Here is a 21,405-nt window from a genome sequence, read left to right on the forward strand (position 1 = left end):
AAGACATAAAAAAATGTTTTCTTACATTCCTGCTGTATGACATAATACATTTTTATATCATGATTAAATTGTTTTTCGTTGCAATGAAATTTGTAATTACGCAGACTGACGGTAATACCTACCTATATGATGATTTCAGAATTTCTGGCATTGAGATATAATCAAATTACATTATTTGAAATTTTTTCTCATTATTATAGATGAGATTATTTGATCACGTTGATTACTATAAGAAACTTTGATGCCACGTCTTTGATGAAGCTTTAGAATTTTTAATAAAACGAAACACGATCTGTAAAACCAGCTATCAGCACACTAGGAAACGCTATAACAAGAAAAAAAACAACGTTTCGTCTTATTAGTTGTTACTCCGTAAAATAAAATTAATTCCACTGTCATGTTTCTCAAGTTCTGTAATTTTGAAATTAACTCAAGCTGAAGTGGAATTGTTGAATAAAAATAAAAGTCAATAATGTCGATAGTTGCATATAGCACATAAACAACTCAATATAAGTTATATTAAATTTAAAATTCACTTGCGTTTTACAATACCTACCCAATTTATTTGGTAAATCAGGATGGAATTTTAAAAACTTGTATGGACCATTGAATAGATATTTAAATAATATTCTAATATTGATATGTACATTGTACATTTTATTTTAGCTTTTTTTTTTGTATTATGTGGGTCGAACTCAAAAATATGTTCACTCAAACTGAATCATTCAATTGCCTAACCAAACTTTTTAGTCATAAGTGAACAATTCAGCGTGAAATCGAACTCAAACGAAACAACTATTGCAATAAGCAATAGGTAAAACTAATAACACCGAATACTTATCAGACGTTGGGTAATGACTAACGAGTAAAGACGAATGTTATAAATGATAATGATTTATAAATAAAAACAATAATCAATATTAACTCTTTATATTGTTCAACGAGTTACGAACTTCGACTATAAAAATCAAAGTCAAAATAATTATGAAAGTTAATAAATCATTTAGTTGCACAACAAATAATTGCCCGGACAGTATCACGGTCTTAATTTTACTTTTATAATATTAGATTAAAAATAACAGTAGTCAATAATCAATAATGCAGCTATAATGAAAATTAAGATATCTATACAATAATTAACTAGTATAGAACATGGGTATATAAACAATAGATATAATAAAAATTATTTTTAAACAACTAAAATATTTTTGCTTCCTAATGTCTTATGTCTAACGTGTTAAGAATATTTTGGAGTTTGGATAATTAACCATAGAATTTCCAATATTTTTTTCGACTGCTGTTTGATTTTTCGAACTTCAATCATTTTGACCTAAGTACCTCGTAAAGGTATTATAATTGACTATTGGTTATGATGTTTTAGAATTTGAGTTGAAAATTGTCCATTATTTTCAAATAAGTAAATATTATTTACTTTAGCTACATAATTCTGCATGGATAGGTATACTGGACATTTTTAAGTGTTTTATCTAAACTGATTTATATACGATTTGACAACGACTCAGTGGGTGTGTTTTGAATAAGTACGGAATTACTACGGAATAACTACTGAACTCCGAAATATATAGTAAAGTAATAAAGTTTGCATTCCATTTAGTTTGTCTAAGATTTTGAAATTTTTAACTATAAAAAATATAAGTGACCACTTGATATAATATGTATATGTGGAACATAATGACTCCTTAATACATGCGTGGGTCGTGGGCCTCGGGGTTTTTAGCTCCCCTTCATTTCTGACCAAATAGCGTATAATCCTTGAACGGTAGCGTAGGTCTGAATTTTCCATAAATATGAATTTTTATATTATAATATTAACATAATTGTTATAATTTGTATATAATAAACTAGCCGTGTTAAAGACTTTGCTTGAATTAAAATGAATTTATCTCTCTATATAGTTTTTCGATTTGTTTCAGTTTAATATAATAAATTATAACAAAACAAACACAGTTATGTGTAACCGTTACAATACACAGTACGAATACTTAAAAGTCAAAATAGATAAATTATTGTTAAGGTTATTATTATTGTTTACGATAATAGTTTATCAAAAATGTATAATACATTTTTACACAAAAAATGTATCCAGGGTTAAGAAATTAAATCTTAAAAGTAATTATTACAATATTTTGTTAGATATTTGATTTAAAAATTATTTTAATTTATTTGTAAACCTTTTTACCTATACCTATACCATATTTCGACTAATTCATTATTATAATTTAAAGTAATTTATCATGTTCTGTAACCAATGGTAAACGTATAACGCAGAGACGGATTTACACAATTGCCGCCCCTAGACAAATTTTTTTTTGCCGCCCCATTACGACTTAGTAAAAAAACAAAATAACGAAATATGTAATCTATGGTTAGTATTTAGATAATAGATAATATACGTTCTGGCAGTCATTCGATTATTTACTTGGACGTTTATTGTTATGTATTAGTATTATAAAATAATGAAGAAATTATATTAACAATAATATTGTTGTATACAAATATTAAACATTTTCATTTTCCATCCTTCAAAGTAATCACCGTACATAAGAAAATCAAAAAGAAACCTAGAGTATATTTTCAATAAAATATTGGCCTAAAATTGCCGCCCCTAAAAATTTGCCGCCCTAGGCAACTGCCTACTTTGCCTGACGCTAAATCCGCCACTGGCATAACGACATAACTATAAACAAAAAAATATTCATGTATGAGTCACCCAGTATTAATCTATAGGGGTTGAACAATAAACAACAAACACTCCGAGTCTCAACGAATAATACTATATAAAACGTATATAACTATTATTGAAAACGGTACAGTAGGCATATATAGCTTCACAAGGAAACATTAATTAATTTGCTATACATACATTATCAAATGAAATGTCAGGAATAGAAAGGTTATGCCACTAATATTATGACTATTACCTTTATTTTATCACGGTATATTTTGTTTGTTTAAGCTTTGAATCTATCCGTAGGGAAATCAAAGAACATGAACACACGTACAAAATATATATTTTACACTTATAGGTACGTTTTCGTTTTGTGTGTCTTTGTATCAATGATTAGATGTTCGTTTGATGTCAAAATACAGACTGTCCTTGATATTATTTGTATTCAACTTGCGGGTTTTCAATTAAATAGTTTTCATTGCTATTGTATGCAAATACGAAATACGTAATTTTAGACGAACACAATCATGCACAGATATATTGTGTTCAAAATGTTCAAATTAATTCACACAAAACTAAAAATTGAAGAATCCTACAACCGCCATTTTCTTATTCAATTCCAGAACTGCCAAGAGCACAGACATTCGAAGACATATTGCGCATACCTCTTCAGATGCGTCGTTGAGTAGCCTATCACCCTCCTCATCTTGTTCAAAACCACGTGTCTCTCCTACGAAGTGTGCATTATGCGAAGGTTAAGCCATCCAGCCAGTTACAAAGACTGCCAATTACATAAAAAACTTCAAAACTTAGAAATCCAAAATCTATAGCTAACCAACCACCTCAAAACTATACTCAACCTAATGTTAATCTCCAAGCGACAGCACATAAGGCCAAAACCACCTCACCAAATTTCCACCGGACACCTATGCCACTGTTGCAGCCAACTTCGAACCACCACCCATCCACAACCCAAACCAAATGAATCAAGTGACTATGTTTGCAGACTTTTTAAATTAATTTTAGGCAATTATCAACCCCTTTCTCTCTATATTTACAACAGTCCATTAAGCTCATTTCACAAAATTACAATAAATAACTCATCAACGTCTAAATCACTCTTCATCATATTATGGAACGCCAATTGTCGCAAAAATTATTCTCATGTTTAACTACTAATAACTTGACAAGATAGACGCATCGATTTCTGAAACTCACTTTACAAACTAACCAAATATGTATCAACCTGGCTACAAAATACTCCACACAAACCACCTTGACGGCCCCACCCACGGATTTGTGACAATAATCATAGAGTCCCCAATTGTCTTCCATTTCCATTCACAGTATAATATAAGCCCCATATCTAAAAAACACTATCTTAATCACTCTACACTGTGCCCTAATAACAATTACCTATTTAATGGATGTTCTGTATAATAATCATTTTTCCAAAAAAAAAAAAATAAACCCACTGACAACCTTATACTTATAGACTAATTAGCATACTCCCACTTTTTCTAAACTGTGCGAAAATCTAATTTTTTAAAGAATACATAATATACCACATGCTCAAATATAATAATTTCATTTCGAATGAATGATTAGGCTTTCGTGACAACCATTCTACAATTCACCAAATACACAGATTTGCTGACAAAATCTCCTGCTTACTGAAAAAAACAATACAGCCACATTTTTAGATGTCTTGCAAAGATTCGACAAGGTCTAAAATTCAGGACTCTTACTTAAACTAAAAACCACGCTTCCTCCATCATATTATTTGTTTTTCGAATCATATATAAACAAATAATGCTTAGCAGTCAGACCAGGTACAGAACTCTATAGAATCTATTCAATTTAAGCTGACGTCTCTCAGGGAGCAATATCGTCTCCAACGCTATACGATTTATATCATACTTCAGACCAACCCACACACCTTATTAACACCCAAGTCACTGAATATACTGATAAAAAAGTAATTTTCTCCACAAACTTGAAACCTGAACCTGTGTTAGTTTCAATACAAGATAATCTTAACTTACTCTTCCCTTAGTACTCTGAATGGGGGGTAAAAAAATGAATCCAAATTCAACGCATTCTTCACCCTCAAACAACGACGACCACCAACTGTTTCCTTAATTTATGAACTCATCCCAAACTCTGATACTGTTAAATACCGGCCGTTCTCTTTGGCAAAAGACTAACATGCGCCAAACATATCCATAATATAAACATTTCACTTAACTGCACACTTTCACTTAATTGCAACATCCTTAGAAAATCCTCACAAACTTAATATAAAAACCAAAATTAACCGTTACAATATACTTCTTGAACCTATATAGACTTACGGAATCCAAAACCTGCAGGGACTCGGTCAAAACAACTAACAAGCAAAAAATTCAAATTTTTCAATCTAAAACATTCTGACTCTAATGCTCCTCTTCTTACATCTCCAAATCTACGCTGCATACATACCTAAAAACAACCACAATAAACGAAATTTCCAAAATTAACTTAGTACTTACGTTTCTAAAACGCTTCCCTAGCTACTCAAACTCTTTTATACATAATCTATCCTCAATCACACTCCCTAGAAACCTCAATAATAATAAGAAGACTCAAGCGACAATGACCGCGGGATCTCTTAAACTAAGTCTACACAGTACAAGCATGCTGCATGTCACAATTACCACTAATAAGTAATTCTCAATAACGAAGTATTGTCGCTGGATGGTCTCTTCAATCAAGTATTTATGTTTATATTAATTATTTTTTCCTATCTCTTCAGCCTATCGTACAGATAAATAGGTACAGATTGTTGAAATTTCTAATAAGAATTTTAAAAAAAGTTTGTTAAGTGTGTAAGTACTCATAAAAGTAGGCATAAGTACTTAAAGATAGTCAACTCGAAGAACAAAATAAATAAACAACAACAATATAGTATTACTCCAAAAAAAAAACTCAAATATGTATAACAGATTAGAGATATATGTTATCGTCCATAAAATGGACTACATATCCTTAACAGCATTGTAGTTTTCTATATTCTGTTTATTAGATACCACTTATAAGTTATAGACTTATAGCCAATAGATTTCTCAAGTATATGATAAATATAATATTGTAGTTAGCTAGTTAACAGTATACTGTATAAGTCGAAAACCAAAACCAATTTTTCGGCTTTGGTTATTTTTTTAATCAGGTTTTTATCTTAACGGTGTTTACCGGTTTTGGTAATCAAAATAAAAGCCATACATTTTAGTATCTGTTTAGAAACTACTAAGGCTTTGGTTAACCACTCATAAAATGGTTTTATATGAGTTTTGTTACATAAATGTAATACAACGCCTTCTTATTTGTATTCACAGGAACGTCTCAGTACGTTTTTTCTGCGTAAAAATAATCTTAAATCTAAAAAAATCCATGTCGACTATCTTACACTTAAAATAAGACCAAGATTCAAGACAACTGTTAACGTTTGTGACTTAAGTTTTTTAGTTTTTACCAAGATAGTTAATAACATAAAATGTTAAATATATATAAATTTTAGGTGTATTAGTTATGCTTATGTATAATTAATAAAAAAATAATAACATATTAGATAGGCACTTATTTCTAACTTATAATTTATAAACAATAATTTTATATTCGAATTGTTAATCCAAACCAATTTTTTCGCCCAAAATTGTATATTAAATTCAAATCACGGAATTCTAATGTTAAATATTACTAGCGCAATATTCTTATCAGTTATAAGCAACAAATAAATGATATATTATAATAAAATATAATATATATTTAAGTTTAAAAAAGTTATAACTTATAACATTAAGTATCGAAAACATAATTTTATTGAAATTAATTTACAAATATCAAATACCATATTTCAGAATCATGAACAGTGACTGATAATAGAAATTAAACATGTTTATGAGTTATGTTTAATTTTTTTGTATATGATTCCTCCCAATTAGGTACTAGGAGTTATGACAACTAGTTGATGTCTGACACTAATATATATTATAGTACTACCTAGGTATTACCAAAGTATTAAGTATTGAAATATAATCGATGAAGGAACCAAAACTGTTCACTTTTGCTGCAGATAGGGAATGACGTCGTAATTAGTAGGTACCCATGAACAAATTATTTTCCAACATTATACAATGTCATAATAACAGTTTATGTCATACATCAAATAACAATAAATTATAATATTGATATGTTATTATTCTTTATCTCATTTGTAATGGGAGATTTTACTCTAAGATTACTTAAAAACATAAAAAAAATATTTTGCTTGGACCAGAAAGAGAAAACAAACAGCCAACAGGTAGTCGCTGACATTCTTTTAATATTTCCAATAACGTATTATTTTAAATTAAAATATTTCACGTGCTTTTTAAATCGACAACCAATAAAACTTGTTGTGTGGTCATTCTTCCCGATTGTGGTTAATTTGCGTACATTTTCAGCGATCGACAATATGCATAGTGTGATCCGGCCCATGAAACTAGGTAGTTAGTTAGGTACTTAACAGTTAACAGCAATCACTATTAATTATTCTGGGAAATTATTAAGTCTAATAGTTATATCCTCAGAATATCGACGATCGTCTTATGTTTGAATATTCTTAAATAACCAGTGGTCGAAATGGTTCAAAATGCCTACATTTTTATAATTTTCTTATAATATTATGATAACACACAGAGGTGATTGGAGGTAGAAATGATAGGAACCCCTAGCTATACCTTATTTTTATTTATAATACAATTAAATATAATGTTTATAATATATATTTATATACATTTTTGTTTTTAAGTTTGGTATCTTAATTGTTGATATATTTAAATTTTTATTTACAAATAGTAATATTTTTTATTTAAAACGTAAATCATATTTACATGTGTATATAATTTATCTACATACATTTTATCAATAGGTTCTAATAGTCATATTTAGCGTAATTGCATTAAATTTCAGCAGGTGCAAACATTTCATCGGTTCAATAGGTAATCGTAATGACGAATTATGTCATATTTAATGCTAATTATTTTACAAGCATGTACTATACTATAGGTATCTTTTTATATTTGATAACAACATAACATAAACAAAAATCAAAATCTGTAGGTACCTATGCTTTATAAACACTGTATGTGCTGCATCTGTACCACATTACATTATACATATAAAAATATAATATTTATAAGAAATCAACTATATTGATAACAAAACTTTTAAATAAGTTTATAAAAAATTCTATAAACCAATGAAATATACTAGTTATTGTATTTTAATAGGCACCTGCTACATAATACCAGGGGTGCAAGTGCACCGTCGTGCGTAACCATAATTATTACGCCACTGCTAATATGGTATACATTACACAGAAGGTATAAAAAAAAAAAAACTAAACTTCTTTTTTCTTTATACATTACTATGGTATATAGCCAATAATAACGTATTAATAACTTCCAAATTAATGATTAATGAGTAGATAATAACATTATTATGGTGCAAAACTTAACGATATCATAAAAATAATTAAAGATGGTGACTTTTATCATTTATGGAAAAAAGCTTTGTGATAATAACTTGTAACTAATATTAGTAGCTATTGTATATTGATACAAAATTAATTAAATTACGAGATTTAATTGTATCTTTAGTTGAGCTGTAAGCTGTAAATCAAAATAATATTTAAAAAAAAAATGTGTAATAACTCAGGAGCAAATTATTAAACATACTTACTGAATTTTCTTGTTAACAAAATAAATATTAAACAATATTTAATTGTATTAATTAAATAACATATTATAGTCACTTTCATTCCAAAATTTGATAAAAAAGCACAACTAAACAACTTCATCATTTTGAAACATAAAATAATATGAAATAATATTTAGATTTATTAGATAAAGACACCAAGTGGTCCAATATAAATGAATTATAAATACTTAACAAAAACATTGTATTCATGTAAAATTAATTCAAAAATCATTATAAAAATCATTTTTAAAAAAAATACAATTTTAGTGGAAAATTCCAATATAAATAGATAGTCTTAGTATATAAATATAATAGATATGCGTTATTTTGGATAAAAAGAAGTGGATGGATGGAAGAAGTGGATCATAAAAAGTGGAAGGTTGAACATCCCACCCTTATGGTTATGATAAATCGCTAAAACTACTTATAAACCGGTTTTGCAAAAATCTGTTGCCATCCCTGTAAGACTGTTGTGCTGAGGAAATTGGATTAGGGAAGGGTTGCATATCTTATCACATTTTCTAAATATCTGTTAAACTTAATGTCAACAGCCAATTTCTTTGATAGTTAAGCAAATAAGATATCATTTTTTTTTTTTTGTGTGTGTAATCTCAATATTATACATATTCACATGTTGTCTCAGAAATGTAAAACTTGAACCAAGATGATAAATAAAATAATCTTTACCCGTAGACTTAAATGTAGTTTGTTTGTTAAATAAATAAGTTTCATTGAAACAAGTTAATTTTTTCAGCTGTAATCTTAACGTGTTTACACTTTAAAAAAAACTATAAAAATATGTCATGTCACTTTTAATATTTTTATATTATAATATATTTATATAATTATATATATTTATTTGACGTATTACGTGACTTGAAAAATAAAATAATCATTGTAGATAAATTATAAATAAAATATTTGATTACTGATGCACTTAAAACGGAGCATATGACTCAATAATAAAATAAACATATCATTATTGTTAAGCGACCCCAAAAGGGGTCTGTGAAGTATCACATTTTACAAAATTTTATTAGGTCATTGTTTGCATTGAAATACTTGTAGTAATTAAACATTTTGAATCCAGAAGTAGATATACCTAACTTGGACTTTTATCAGATAATCAATAAGTAAATAAATGTTCAGTAGTTTTTCAGTTATTTTACTATATATAGTCCAACACTGTTAGGCTTAACGCAATAGTGTGTTTAGTATCAAAGATATAAGTGTGTTTATATTATTATTAAATACCTAAGTGTATTATTACTGGTTGAAAATCGGAACACCCAACCAAGATCTTACAAAATGGGTAAGTTTTGTTTATAGGATTTATAATTTTAGTCAAACCTCATGGTAATTACACGATAAGTTTAAAATGTTGAAATCCTTTATACATGACGATACTGTATTTTTAAACATTAAATGTCATTATAAAATTTGATTTATGATTATTGATCAGCTTTTGAGCTATGGATACTTGATACTCAATAGTTATAAAACTGTTCAGACAGTAAAAAATTTGATTCAAAATCAATTAAAATTGTTATTTTATCCACAATATTGAATACCGGTTGTCAAAAAGTATTGAAGATGAAGAATTGTTGTAAAATTTGATGAAAAAAAAAATAGAGAAATAATTTTATATCATTTTTTTTTTTTTTTTTTTTTGATATTTTTAATTCTATAACAAATAATTAAAAATGTAATACATATATTATGTAAATAAATATCTACCTTCATCTCTTAAATTAGCTAAAAAATATTCGTTTGTAACTTCGTTATTTAATAATATTATAATAATTTATTATGATATAATTAATATACCTATATATATATGTAATATAATATATGTATAAATAAATTTCAAAATTGTATTCTGAAAAACATTTTGCAAAATGTTTGATTAAATATATATTTAAACATTCAAAATTAAATAACATTATTTTAGCAGTAAAATAAATTAATAAGATATAGAAGATAGGTTTACCTCTACGGTGTTACATCTTAAATAATGGAACAGAGGTGTCATATTTTAATTTTATGATTTTCACGTCATAATAAGACCTAATAATATACCCTACTTAATAATGCAATAATGCAGTGTTATTCCATTACCTAGGTAACTCTTTTGAAAATCTAAAATAATATGTTGTTTATCTTTTGGAGTTTGATACTTTATTATTGTTATTTTAAAAATGTAGTCTTTATTCATTATGACGTATTAATGGATGCAACCTCAGGTGTTATCCGCATATTTCAGAGAATGTTTTATTTTATATTATTATTGTATCATGTGCTAGTTCACTATTTTATACGTTTGTTTACACTTTACAACTCGGTATAGAGAAATGCACTGTTGCAGTGTGTTTAAGGAAGTTTATGTATCTATTCATAAAAATATACCTATGGCTACGAATCTAAAACCTAAACGAATGGTTTTCAACGTCACATTATAAAACAAATGTTAGTAAATACCTTCACTACATTTCAGTACTCGGTCTGTGATATTCATAAATTGTAATTATAATAAGGATTAGTAAATCTACGCACATAGGCGCAACTAGACCAATAATTTTGGGAGTGCAAAAATAGTGAAGTCCCTTGTGCACCCCTCTATTATAGTTGTGCCAATGTCTACGCATGTTATGTACATTTTGATTTCGATATAATTTACTAATACAATACCAACCGCTTTCATATTACAGGAGTTTTTAATTTGGTATTATTAGCGTTATTTGTTATTGGATCTTTTGCTGCACACGAACCGAATTCAACAAATGAGGAAAATACTATTGGAAAGAAATGGGTATTTTTGGTTGCTGGTTCAGATGGATGGAACAATTACAGACATCAGGTAAAAAAAAACTAATATTTAAGTCACTTAATAATACATCTTTCTTGCTAAAGGCGTGGTTATCACTTATCATCCAGCGATTTCATTATTCATATTACTTTACGCTCTTATATATTTATATTGATTGTATACCTTCATTAATTTACTTAGGTTGATATTAATTCTATTAATTAATGGAGTTAGGCTTCAGTCGATTCGATTTATTGGTCTTCTGGTACTTTTCCTCATACTGTATAGTATTTCCGATTTCCGGTATATTGTGTTTGATGCGTATTTCATCATTGCACTGATGGCATTTGAGAAATATGAGCTTGTTCATAATAATTTGGTGTTCGGGTGTTCCATAAGTCAGGTATCATGAAGGAGGGATCCTCCTTATTAATAAATTATACCAATTGATTGTGATAATACTGAATTTATGGGATTGGATAACAAAAGATTTTTCAAGGTGTGGAATAGGGGAAGAGTAGTGATGATAAGAGGTAAGAGGCTTGAAAATTAATAATCACTTACAGTTGTCACAACTCACAAGATTAGGTTTGAAAAATTAAGTAGGTATTTTTAAAGTTTTTACCGATATTTTGAAACATAATACATAGGTACCAACACAAAAATATATATTTAAAAACAAAGTTTTCTACTATAAAAATAATGGGAAATAACATAGGTACATCGGTTATATATAAATATACAGGGCGATTTTTTTATCATGAACCACTCATTATTTCAAAAAGTATCAATGTTTTTGAAAATATTTTTTTACAAAGTTTCATGTTGTTAAAAAAACAACGTTTTTATAAAAAAATTATATTTTTTAATATTTTTTATCCTTATAATTTTTTAAGTTTTTTACTTTTTTGAATGGCAACCTAGAGTTTTAATTTCATATTCTAAAGCAGAATATTTTTCTAAGTATTTTGATACGTAAAAGTCGAATTTTGGACGAGTAGTTTATGAGTTATAAGTATTTAAAGTTTAGATTGGCGGAGTGGAGTGGTACGGGGTTACCCCGCAAAATGTTTGTCCACTACTCCGCTTGTCTAAACTTTAAATACTTATAACTCATGAACTACTCGTCCAAAATTCGATTTTTACGTATCAAAATACTTAGAAAAATATTCTGCTTTGGAATATGAAATTAAAACTGTAGGTTGCCATTCAAAAAAGTAAAAAAACTTAAAAAATTATAAGGATAAAAAATATTAAAAAATATAACTTTTTCATAAAAACGTTGTTTTTTTAACAATATGAAACTTTGTAAAAAAATATTTTAAAAAACATTGATACTTTTTGAAATAATGAGTGGTTCATGATAAAAAAATCACCCTGTATAATCCATTAAGACGAATTAATTAATTGACCCGTTCATCGAAGTTGAAACTACCTATATGAATATTAAGCAAGAATAAAATAATAAGAATATGGCAAAATAGGAGAGGGGTTTCATTTTGTTAGTAACACACATATAATTTCGATGAAAAGAATCAGTAAATATAAGCCGCACACTTTATTGACTCATTGAACCAATAACAATAAATATCGTATGCTATTTATAGACCAGAAGTATTCCGAATGTTGAAAAATATTACAGAATTAACCTGCAAAAGGTTTGGTAGGTAGAAATACTATATTTTTGTATCTTAAACATTTATATTCTTTACACCCGCATTATAATTATATTATTGATTTTGTCACATTCAAAATTAATTTTAACATCTTATTAAATACTGTTACATATAATTTTTAGTTTATGGATAAAAAAATAAGGAAAAACGATTTTTGAATTTATCAATAATATATTTTACATGTATATGTATAGAAATTTCGTTGTGATATAACACAATGTGATACTTTGACTATACATCACATTCTTATGATCTAAAAAAATATTTGTTTTATATAACCTCAAGTAGTCAAGTCAATTTCTAAATAACACGTTAATTTTTTTTTTTTTTAATGTACGATACTTATTTTTTTCTTAAAAATAATCGAGTATAAAACATATTCTTATATTACTATGTAGGTACCTAGATACAATAATATTATTAACAATTTTAATTTTAATGTCTTGTCTTATACGTTGGATTTGTTGTTAATTTAATGTTTTACCAGTGATGACTGTAACTAAAAATTAAATTCCATAAAAATGTATAATAATTGTTGTAGTTAACCGCTCCATTTTATTTATCGAAAATATCCTTGTACGCGGATACATTATTATATAATATTTACAGTAGGTGCCATGTGGCTAAGTCCTATACGTAGAAGGCACATAAATATTATTTTAACTTTTGAATATTAATTTCTTTGTTAGAACTAAGAAGTTTACAATTCTTTCATTAGATTTTTAATTGGCTTGCACAAACTTAGCGATTAAATTAATGTTGTACGTTTGAGTCAATTATTACAATAAACATTATTTTAAAGGCGGACATTTGTCATGCATACCAAATAGTTAGAGAAAATGGAATACCAGAAGAACATATCATAACAATGATGGTGGATGACATTGCATACAATTACAGGTAAATATTTGATTACCTACATTTTAAAGTAAAATCTAATGTTAAAATTACAAATCATCGATGATCTAATTAAACGTAAGTTTCCATTTTTCGGCCTTCAAGTGTTGTGTAGTTGTTATTATACAAATTGCATACAATTTTCTAATTTTTGTACTCTATCTATGGTGCATATCTATCAAAGTCTGTTATAAGCTGTAGGTAAATAATATGTGAACACAGAACAAATATTAATATTCACAAAGTTAGTCGTTGATATTATGTAAATGTAGGTTTAACACGCAAATCTCATTTAATATACACCTACTCATCGGACATCGCCCATTTAACGATGATGTGTGTAAACTTTACACAGATAGTCTATTATGTAAAATATGGAATATGAGGCATAATAATATGAAATAATTTCATAGTTGTTATACCAACTTAAAACCTAACCATTGAGTATGTCGTATACCATCATTATATGAAATAATTACCTAAATATATCAGAAATTTAACACCCGTCTGGATATAAAGAGGTAATAATTATTCAAAAATTTCATCCATACATAAAACTTTAAATAATTCACCAGTTATGACTAATATTATCATCGTAAATAGAAATTATTTATACCTAATAATAAATACCACAATAATAATAGTGTCTATGTTACGGACGGAGTAGTTATAGAAAACTGAACATTTTATAATACTTCATAATAGGTAACAACCAACATCTAGCGAGCAATGTAGAAAATTAAATACCTAATAATTCTAGTTTTATTCAAGGACACCTAGTTAAAACTAAAGAAAAAAATAATTTTACAAGTACGGCTTACTGATTTTCAATTAAAAATGTAATAGGGAGAATGATTTTTTATTTTTATTTCATTATTCCAATGTAGAAAAATTTCGTGTCATTTCTATGTAATATGTAAAATCGCCATTTTAGATAGTTATTGGGTAGACAATTATTACGTTTACATGTGACGAGTTGAACTGTTCTTAATCTTAATTGAAACCGATTTTATTATGAATCGACCTAAATTTTCTGACCTGTTTACATGTGAGTCTTAATAATATTAAATCGGTATGTTATAATATTCATTATTCTGAAAAATATGTTATCACTTATCAAAAAGTAATCGGTTTAGGTTGTTTACTTGTAAGTACAAAAATACACCCGACTTTATTTATTAAACCGATTTAATTTGGTTAAACCACGTATTCGAGCGTCCTTAAAATAAAAACGGTTTATATTATTAAGATCGCTTTAAAGCGTTTACATGATGCATGATTGGACCGCTTTAGATTTTAAACCGACTTTAATTGTGCATGTAAACGTAGTAATTATGCATTATTTCAGCATAATATGATCACTCTGTGAATAATTAAGTTGAACACGATAGTAAGGTAATCGGATACTTACACATAAGGATGCACTGTGCAGGCAACTATAGAAAGAAAGTAACAGGCAAAGAATTTATGTTTTAGAATTTCGGAAATGTCAAGATCATTAAAATAATTATTTACGAATATTTTTACTAAGTTAATTTACAATTTTAATTTCCTACCTCGGTGGTAGTTGATAGAGAATGAAAAACATATGACCTGTATATGGCTGTATCGCCTATCAACGTTATATTAACAACATAATCCTAGATTATAATAAAATGAGTAATAAATTACGAGTATTTTGGTTTCGATAATTAGATTGATTTTAACGATTTCCTCAGCTCAACAATATATTAATTTATTTTCAAGAATAGAATATTATATAAATATATTGAATTTAAGTTAACATGGACCGCAATAAATTAACCATTCTATACATTGCCCATTGACTTTATGATCTACAGCAATAATTCCTGGGCAATATAATAAAACTACTGACAATGATGTATCAAATGACCGGGTTTTCCAAATCGTAACATTCATATAGATATTATGTTCTTACATTTATTATTATTAACAATGAAAAATAATGCAAACATAGTACATACATAGATTCTGAGCGCTGATCCGGACAATCATTGCGTAAAATATTGTGTATAGTATGTGCATAGGCGTAAATTTGGCTTGCTAGAACCCCCCCCCCCCCCCGGCTAACGCTAAGATTATAATTTATAATTTATAACATTAGAAATTTATAACAAGGCTATACTATTTTTTAGGGGGCTAAGCCCCCCCCTAAGCCCCCCCCCCCTAAGCCCCCCTCCCAATTTACGCCTATGAGTATGTGTAAGGTTTCTCATTAGGATTTTTGTATTCTGATACTAAAGAAATCTAATAATTATAAAAGCTCATTTTTTGTGTAGAACTTTGATGTTAAATTTTGTACACAATTAGATAATTATAATTTTAAAAGTTAATTTGTAATGTAATTTCCCCAATGGCCAATACCTTATACCACATCCACCTAATTTATATTTATCTAATTACAATATGTTTTTATGAAAGGAATCCAACGCCAGGAAAGATCATCAACAAGCCCGACGGAGATAATGTTTACCAAGGAGTTAAAATCGACTACAAAGGAAAAGTAAGAAACTTTTGACTTTATACTTTAATACAAATATAGCGGCCAATGAATTATAGAAATACAATGTGAATACTTATCAACTCACTCTGATAGTATACTAATATTCTTACACATAAGAGGATCTCGATACACCCATAAATATACCTTATGATAAGAACACATACAATTATTGATAATGGGTAAATCATAAGCATTTATTATGTATATGAATATATAATACATGATAGTGAAAATACAGAGTAGATACATGATAGGTTCCACAAGAATAATATAGTTTTCTCACAAAAATTGTTTTACCGTTTAACATAGAATATACCATATCCATAGGCGCCAATAATCGGTCGCTGGAGAACTAAACTCATTATATAGCCCCTTAAAAACCAGAAGATTTTACACTACATAGAAATGTATGTAAAAATAGTCACCTATACATTATAATCTTTGGCCACCCCACACCCCGCCACTCCCAAAATTCCAAGCACTATGCTTTGCTTCTATGAGTACCTACATCTAGTATAATGTATTATTATATTAGATGTATATACCTAGTACCTACTGAATTGTTTTACATTTTCACAACATTAAGGATATTGCATACTTACCTACACCTTTTTTTCTACCTATTGATTCTTGGTTCATATATTCCTCTTTTCATCATAATAAGTAGGTAATAACTAGTAACATAACATTCTAATCAAGGGATGGTTATTATTTTGAATTACGTAAGTATTACAACTATATATTTTTTACCGATATGAATCAAATATTATGTAATTGTAAAATATTTTTGTCATACAAAACACTTTTCAAAAAGTTACAAGTTGCAAGTTACAATAAGTTCAATAAGTTACCTTGGCTAAATATATGGTTATATTATAGATGTATCTATTCCAGATAAATCAATAAATATTAAAAATTTACAATATTTTTTCAATTTTAAACTTAATTTAAATTATTATTAATATTTATGTAATGTTTCCTTTCGTTTTGTAAGGACGTGAATAAGAAAAATTTCCTAAAGATCATCACCGGTGACAAAGCAGGCATGCGATCCATTGGAACTGGCAGAGTCATTCAAGGGTAAATTTTAAATAATCATGAAAATAACAATTTTTTAACGTTTAAGGAGTAAACCATTTTTAACTATTAAAAGCTGTTTTTTGTTTCGAGGCATTTTAATTATATTGTTATAATAATAAAATTTTTAGGTAAAACCGTAAAACCATACTGAAAGAATTTCGTTAAGAATATTTAATTTTTGCAAAATGCTCAACATTAAATAAAACTAAGAAAACAGCTTTGCAGCCAAAAGCGGATATTTGCAGATCACATCCGTGGGGGGCTTAATATTTTTGTCTTATCCATTAGTGTAACCAGACATTAGACATTTTATGTTCTGTGTGGTATTATTACATTTAGAAGGCGTTTAAACCACCCCCCCTCCGCACACACACACACACACAGATCCCCCCCCCAATTATCCACCTGGGCTTACAGATTTATCTATTAAAAAAATTAATATAGGTAATACATTTTTAAGTATCTCGTGCTGTAGTAAAACATAAATAAGGACAACAATTTTATTTAAAAAATTCAATATACATTTTTTTTTTCATTTTTTTAAATAAAGAGGACCACTCGATAGAATTTTCATTAATTTTGTCGATCACGGTTCGACTGGATTATTAAGTTTTCCACATGATTATTTGTACGCCGATGAACTGAACAATGCGTTTAATAGAATGCATGGAAATAAAACTTATAAAAAGGTAAGATTTTGTCATCAAAAGGACGCCACAGATTTACAAAATGTTAGTTAAGAAAAGTTAAAAGTTAAAATCACGCAACGCACAAACTATAAATTAACTTTAAAAGTCTAAAATCTTTGACAGGGCTTTATCAATATATTTTTTTTACATCATTAACACAATAACAACTATTTAATATGTAGTATAATAATTTTTTTTTCTTAATATGCTTGAAAATTTTTTTTCAAGCATAATAATATCATAAAATTTGAATTTTATGATTAAAAAATATTTTCTTATATCTACCTATTACCACATTTTTTTATTTTCTATATGATTTTATAATGGTAACGTTACAACTAACAATGATTATTGATTATAGAACAGAAGTAATATAGTTACTAAAGTTTAAGTACTAATATTGAATAGTTACTTTAAAGTACATTGAATTTATTTTATTAACATTGCCTATTTCAAATGCCTTATAAAAAACGAATGTATGGCGTCCTTTTAAATCTTAATTAATATTTTAAATATTATTCACTATATGTTTTTTTTTTTTTTTGATATTTCCTGTTTAAAAAATTTCCTCGAATAGATGTTGTTGTATGTTGAAGCGTGTGAATCCGGATCTATGTTTGATGATATACTCAGTGAAAACACAAACAGTAAGTTTTAAATTTTATATTTTAAACATTTCAAATACCTATTCAAATCCTTTTTGTGTTTTAAAACTTAGAGTTCACCATAAGATTATTAACAATTTTCTAAAATGTATTTATTTATTTTTCGACATAAACGTATAACTGCAAATACCTAGGTACTATAAAGAATAATCACATTATTCAATGTTGAGACTGCATAGTTTTTTTGTTCTAGCTAGTATATCAATATACGCATACTATAATAAAAATAATGATGTGTTCTTATTTCAGTATTTGAATTGAGGGATACACAAAGGATGGAGTTGAGGTTTTTTGAAAGAATATTTATATGTAGATCTCTTCTAATTATATCATAATTAATAAGACATTCAAACATTCTTTTTACACTTTTACATCTTCTTTCAATTTTTATTTTTGTTCAATCGCAGCAACTATTATAAGTTGTGATTAAAACATTACAAATTTGATTAAAATAATAATAATAATACATTGATTGACTATTTTAAATATGTTTTGAAACTAGTTTTTGCAGTAACCGCGGCTGGACCTAGAGAAAGTTCATACGCTTGCTACTGCAGTCGTTCTGAAACTGGGTATTACCGTACATGTCTCGGAGATCTGTTCAGTGTCAAGTGGATGGAAGATCTAGACATGGTACGTCGTTATCGTACATAATATAAAGACATTTTAAACTTTAATAAACTGTACACAAATCCAAATAATATACTCATTAACGTTAGGTAATACTTACATGCTTATAGGTTAATATAAGCTATATAATATGGTATCAAATAATTAGAGCTGCACCCACATAATAACCTGGTAATGGTAAATACTCAAAATAATGTGATAACTTTTGTGACGTTGCGTTCCATCAATTGGACACTGCAGATATTGCTAACAATACTTCAAAAATTGTATTTTTGGAACTCTCCAAAAAATGTCTATATGATTCCAAATATTAGTGCCACCAACGTCCACAAGCTCAAAATTTGAGTGATTTATGCGACACTTGTTAACCGAAATCAATTTTTATATTAGTAACTTTATTTTATTCAGTCAATTATAAAAAGTGCCTATATGAAATTATTGACTATCGGTGATTAGTATAAAAAATATTTGGTATACCTACTAAGTATCTTGAGAATTTTTAATTTTTTTTAAATTGTTTCAATTATATTCAGCATACGTCCAAACTCTCAGCAAGGAGACGAACCATTTTCAACGACTTCAGGGTGGTCAGAACAAACGTATCCAAAAGTAATGTCATGATTTACGGAGATTTGGAGTTAGGAAGCGAGAAACTATCTTCGTTTATCGGTTATACTGGAAATGACGATGTTCAGTCGTCATATGTGAAACAGTCAAATGAATTCAATATTAAAGTAAAATATCATGTTATTTTTATTTAACATACAATTATTATTGATTTTCAAAACATGCAACGTACATGGTTCTCACGCATGATATTATTTTGTTCCGTTATAGAACACAGTATCCAGCCGAGATGTATACGAGAGTAACATACAATATGGATTGGCACAAGATGAGTTGTCGCTTTCGGAATCGCTCAAGTTGTCAGCGGAGTTACGTCAAAATAAAGAAGTAATTATCACTAACGATCGTTTATAAATAACATAAATTTATATTCCACGGGTCATTGATCATTAGCTTGTTAAAAGATACGAAGGTTAGTGACTTTTCGAAGAAACTTTCCTCAATTTTACAAAATATTCTGATTTTTGATAACCGCAAAGCGTTTATTGACTCATGTGTAATAAAATATACATTTGCACCTACACATTTTTTAATTGTGTGCTAGATGAGATCCGTCATAGACTCTGTATTACGGAACATTTATTCGGAGGTCGTGAAGGCGAGACCTAACATCAAGAGTGAAATCGGTGAATACCACGAACCCAAATATTTAAAACTGAATTTGGCCATGTTCCCGTGCTACAGAAGCATTTTGAATAAAATCACTGAGAGCTGCTTTTCTTTGCCACGGGTGAGTGTGTACAAAAAATATTGATTTTATATTATCGTCTATAATTATGTCTTATTAGTGATTTCCACACGTGGTCGAGTTTTAAACTTTTGTGACCAAAACAGGCAAAAAACTCGCTCTACGTGAACAGTAAATTGCGTTATTCGCACAAGTCATGATTTGATCGAATACAATATAATATAAATAACTACGAATTGTACACTAACTCATTATCACATATGCTTGAACCACAGTGTAATAATTGTAAAATTAATTATAACATTAATTGCATACTGTTGTTGGTTACAGAATCCATACGTCTTGGACCACTTAACGGTTTTCGCTAACATGTGTGTCGTCGACAATCAAATCAACCAGATAGTCGACAGTATTGTCGTTCAATCATGTTTGGATGTACCAAAAAACATAACAAACGTACAATAAAATTGTTTTATATAATATTTTATGATATTATATATTATTTAATATATTTGTTTGATACATTTAACGAAGTTCCATAAAATACTTCGAAGTTATTTAGTAAATAGTTAAATAATAAAATATAAATTAATATCCATATATTATTGTGTTCTAGTTTTTATTTCAAAAATAAGACAAAACTAATATAAAAACGT

The 21,405-nt window shown here is 27.8% G+C and overlaps 1 protein-coding gene across 1 annotated transcript; it reads left to right on the top strand.

The window, feature by feature from the left end:
* Positions 1 to 9,630: 9,630 nt before the first annotated feature.
* On the top strand, positions 9,631 to 21,349 carry LOC107164506 (legumain-like). The gene is made up of 12 exons (XM_089216940.1): positions 9,631 to 9,779; positions 11,176 to 11,324; positions 13,752 to 13,849; positions 16,289 to 16,370; positions 17,365 to 17,450; positions 18,001 to 18,139; positions 18,717 to 18,786; positions 19,307 to 19,437; positions 19,968 to 20,168; positions 20,272 to 20,388; positions 20,606 to 20,791; positions 21,080 to 21,349. Exons 1-12 carry the CDS (start codon positions 9,776 to 9,778, stop codon positions 21,212 to 21,214), a joined length of 1,398 nt encoding a protein of 465 aa, XP_089073066.1. The 5' UTR covers positions 9,631 to 9,775; the 3' UTR covers positions 21,215 to 21,349.
* Positions 21,350 to 21,405: the final 56 nt, after the last annotated feature.

The sequence above is a fragment of the Diuraphis noxia genome, unplaced genomic scaffold (genome assembly GCF_037042655.1).
Source record: "Diuraphis noxia isolate RWA-SAM2 unplaced genomic scaffold, SU_Dnox_SAM2 contig0001, whole genome shotgun sequence".
In the NCBI taxonomy this organism is placed as follows: domain Eukaryota; kingdom Metazoa; phylum Arthropoda; class Insecta; order Hemiptera; family Aphididae; genus Diuraphis; species Diuraphis noxia.

Bases quoted from the DNA above. Each gene is read 5' to 3' on its own strand.
- LOC107164506 (XM_089216940.1), top strand. The intron at 13,850-16,288 runs GTAAATATTTGA...TTTTTATGAAAG, and splicing joins GACATTGCATACAATTACAG to GAATCCAACGCCAGGAAAGA. The intron at 16,371-17,364 runs GTAAGAAACTTT...TCGTTTTGTAAG, and splicing joins AAATCGACTACAAAGGAAAA to GACGTGAATAAGAAAAATTT.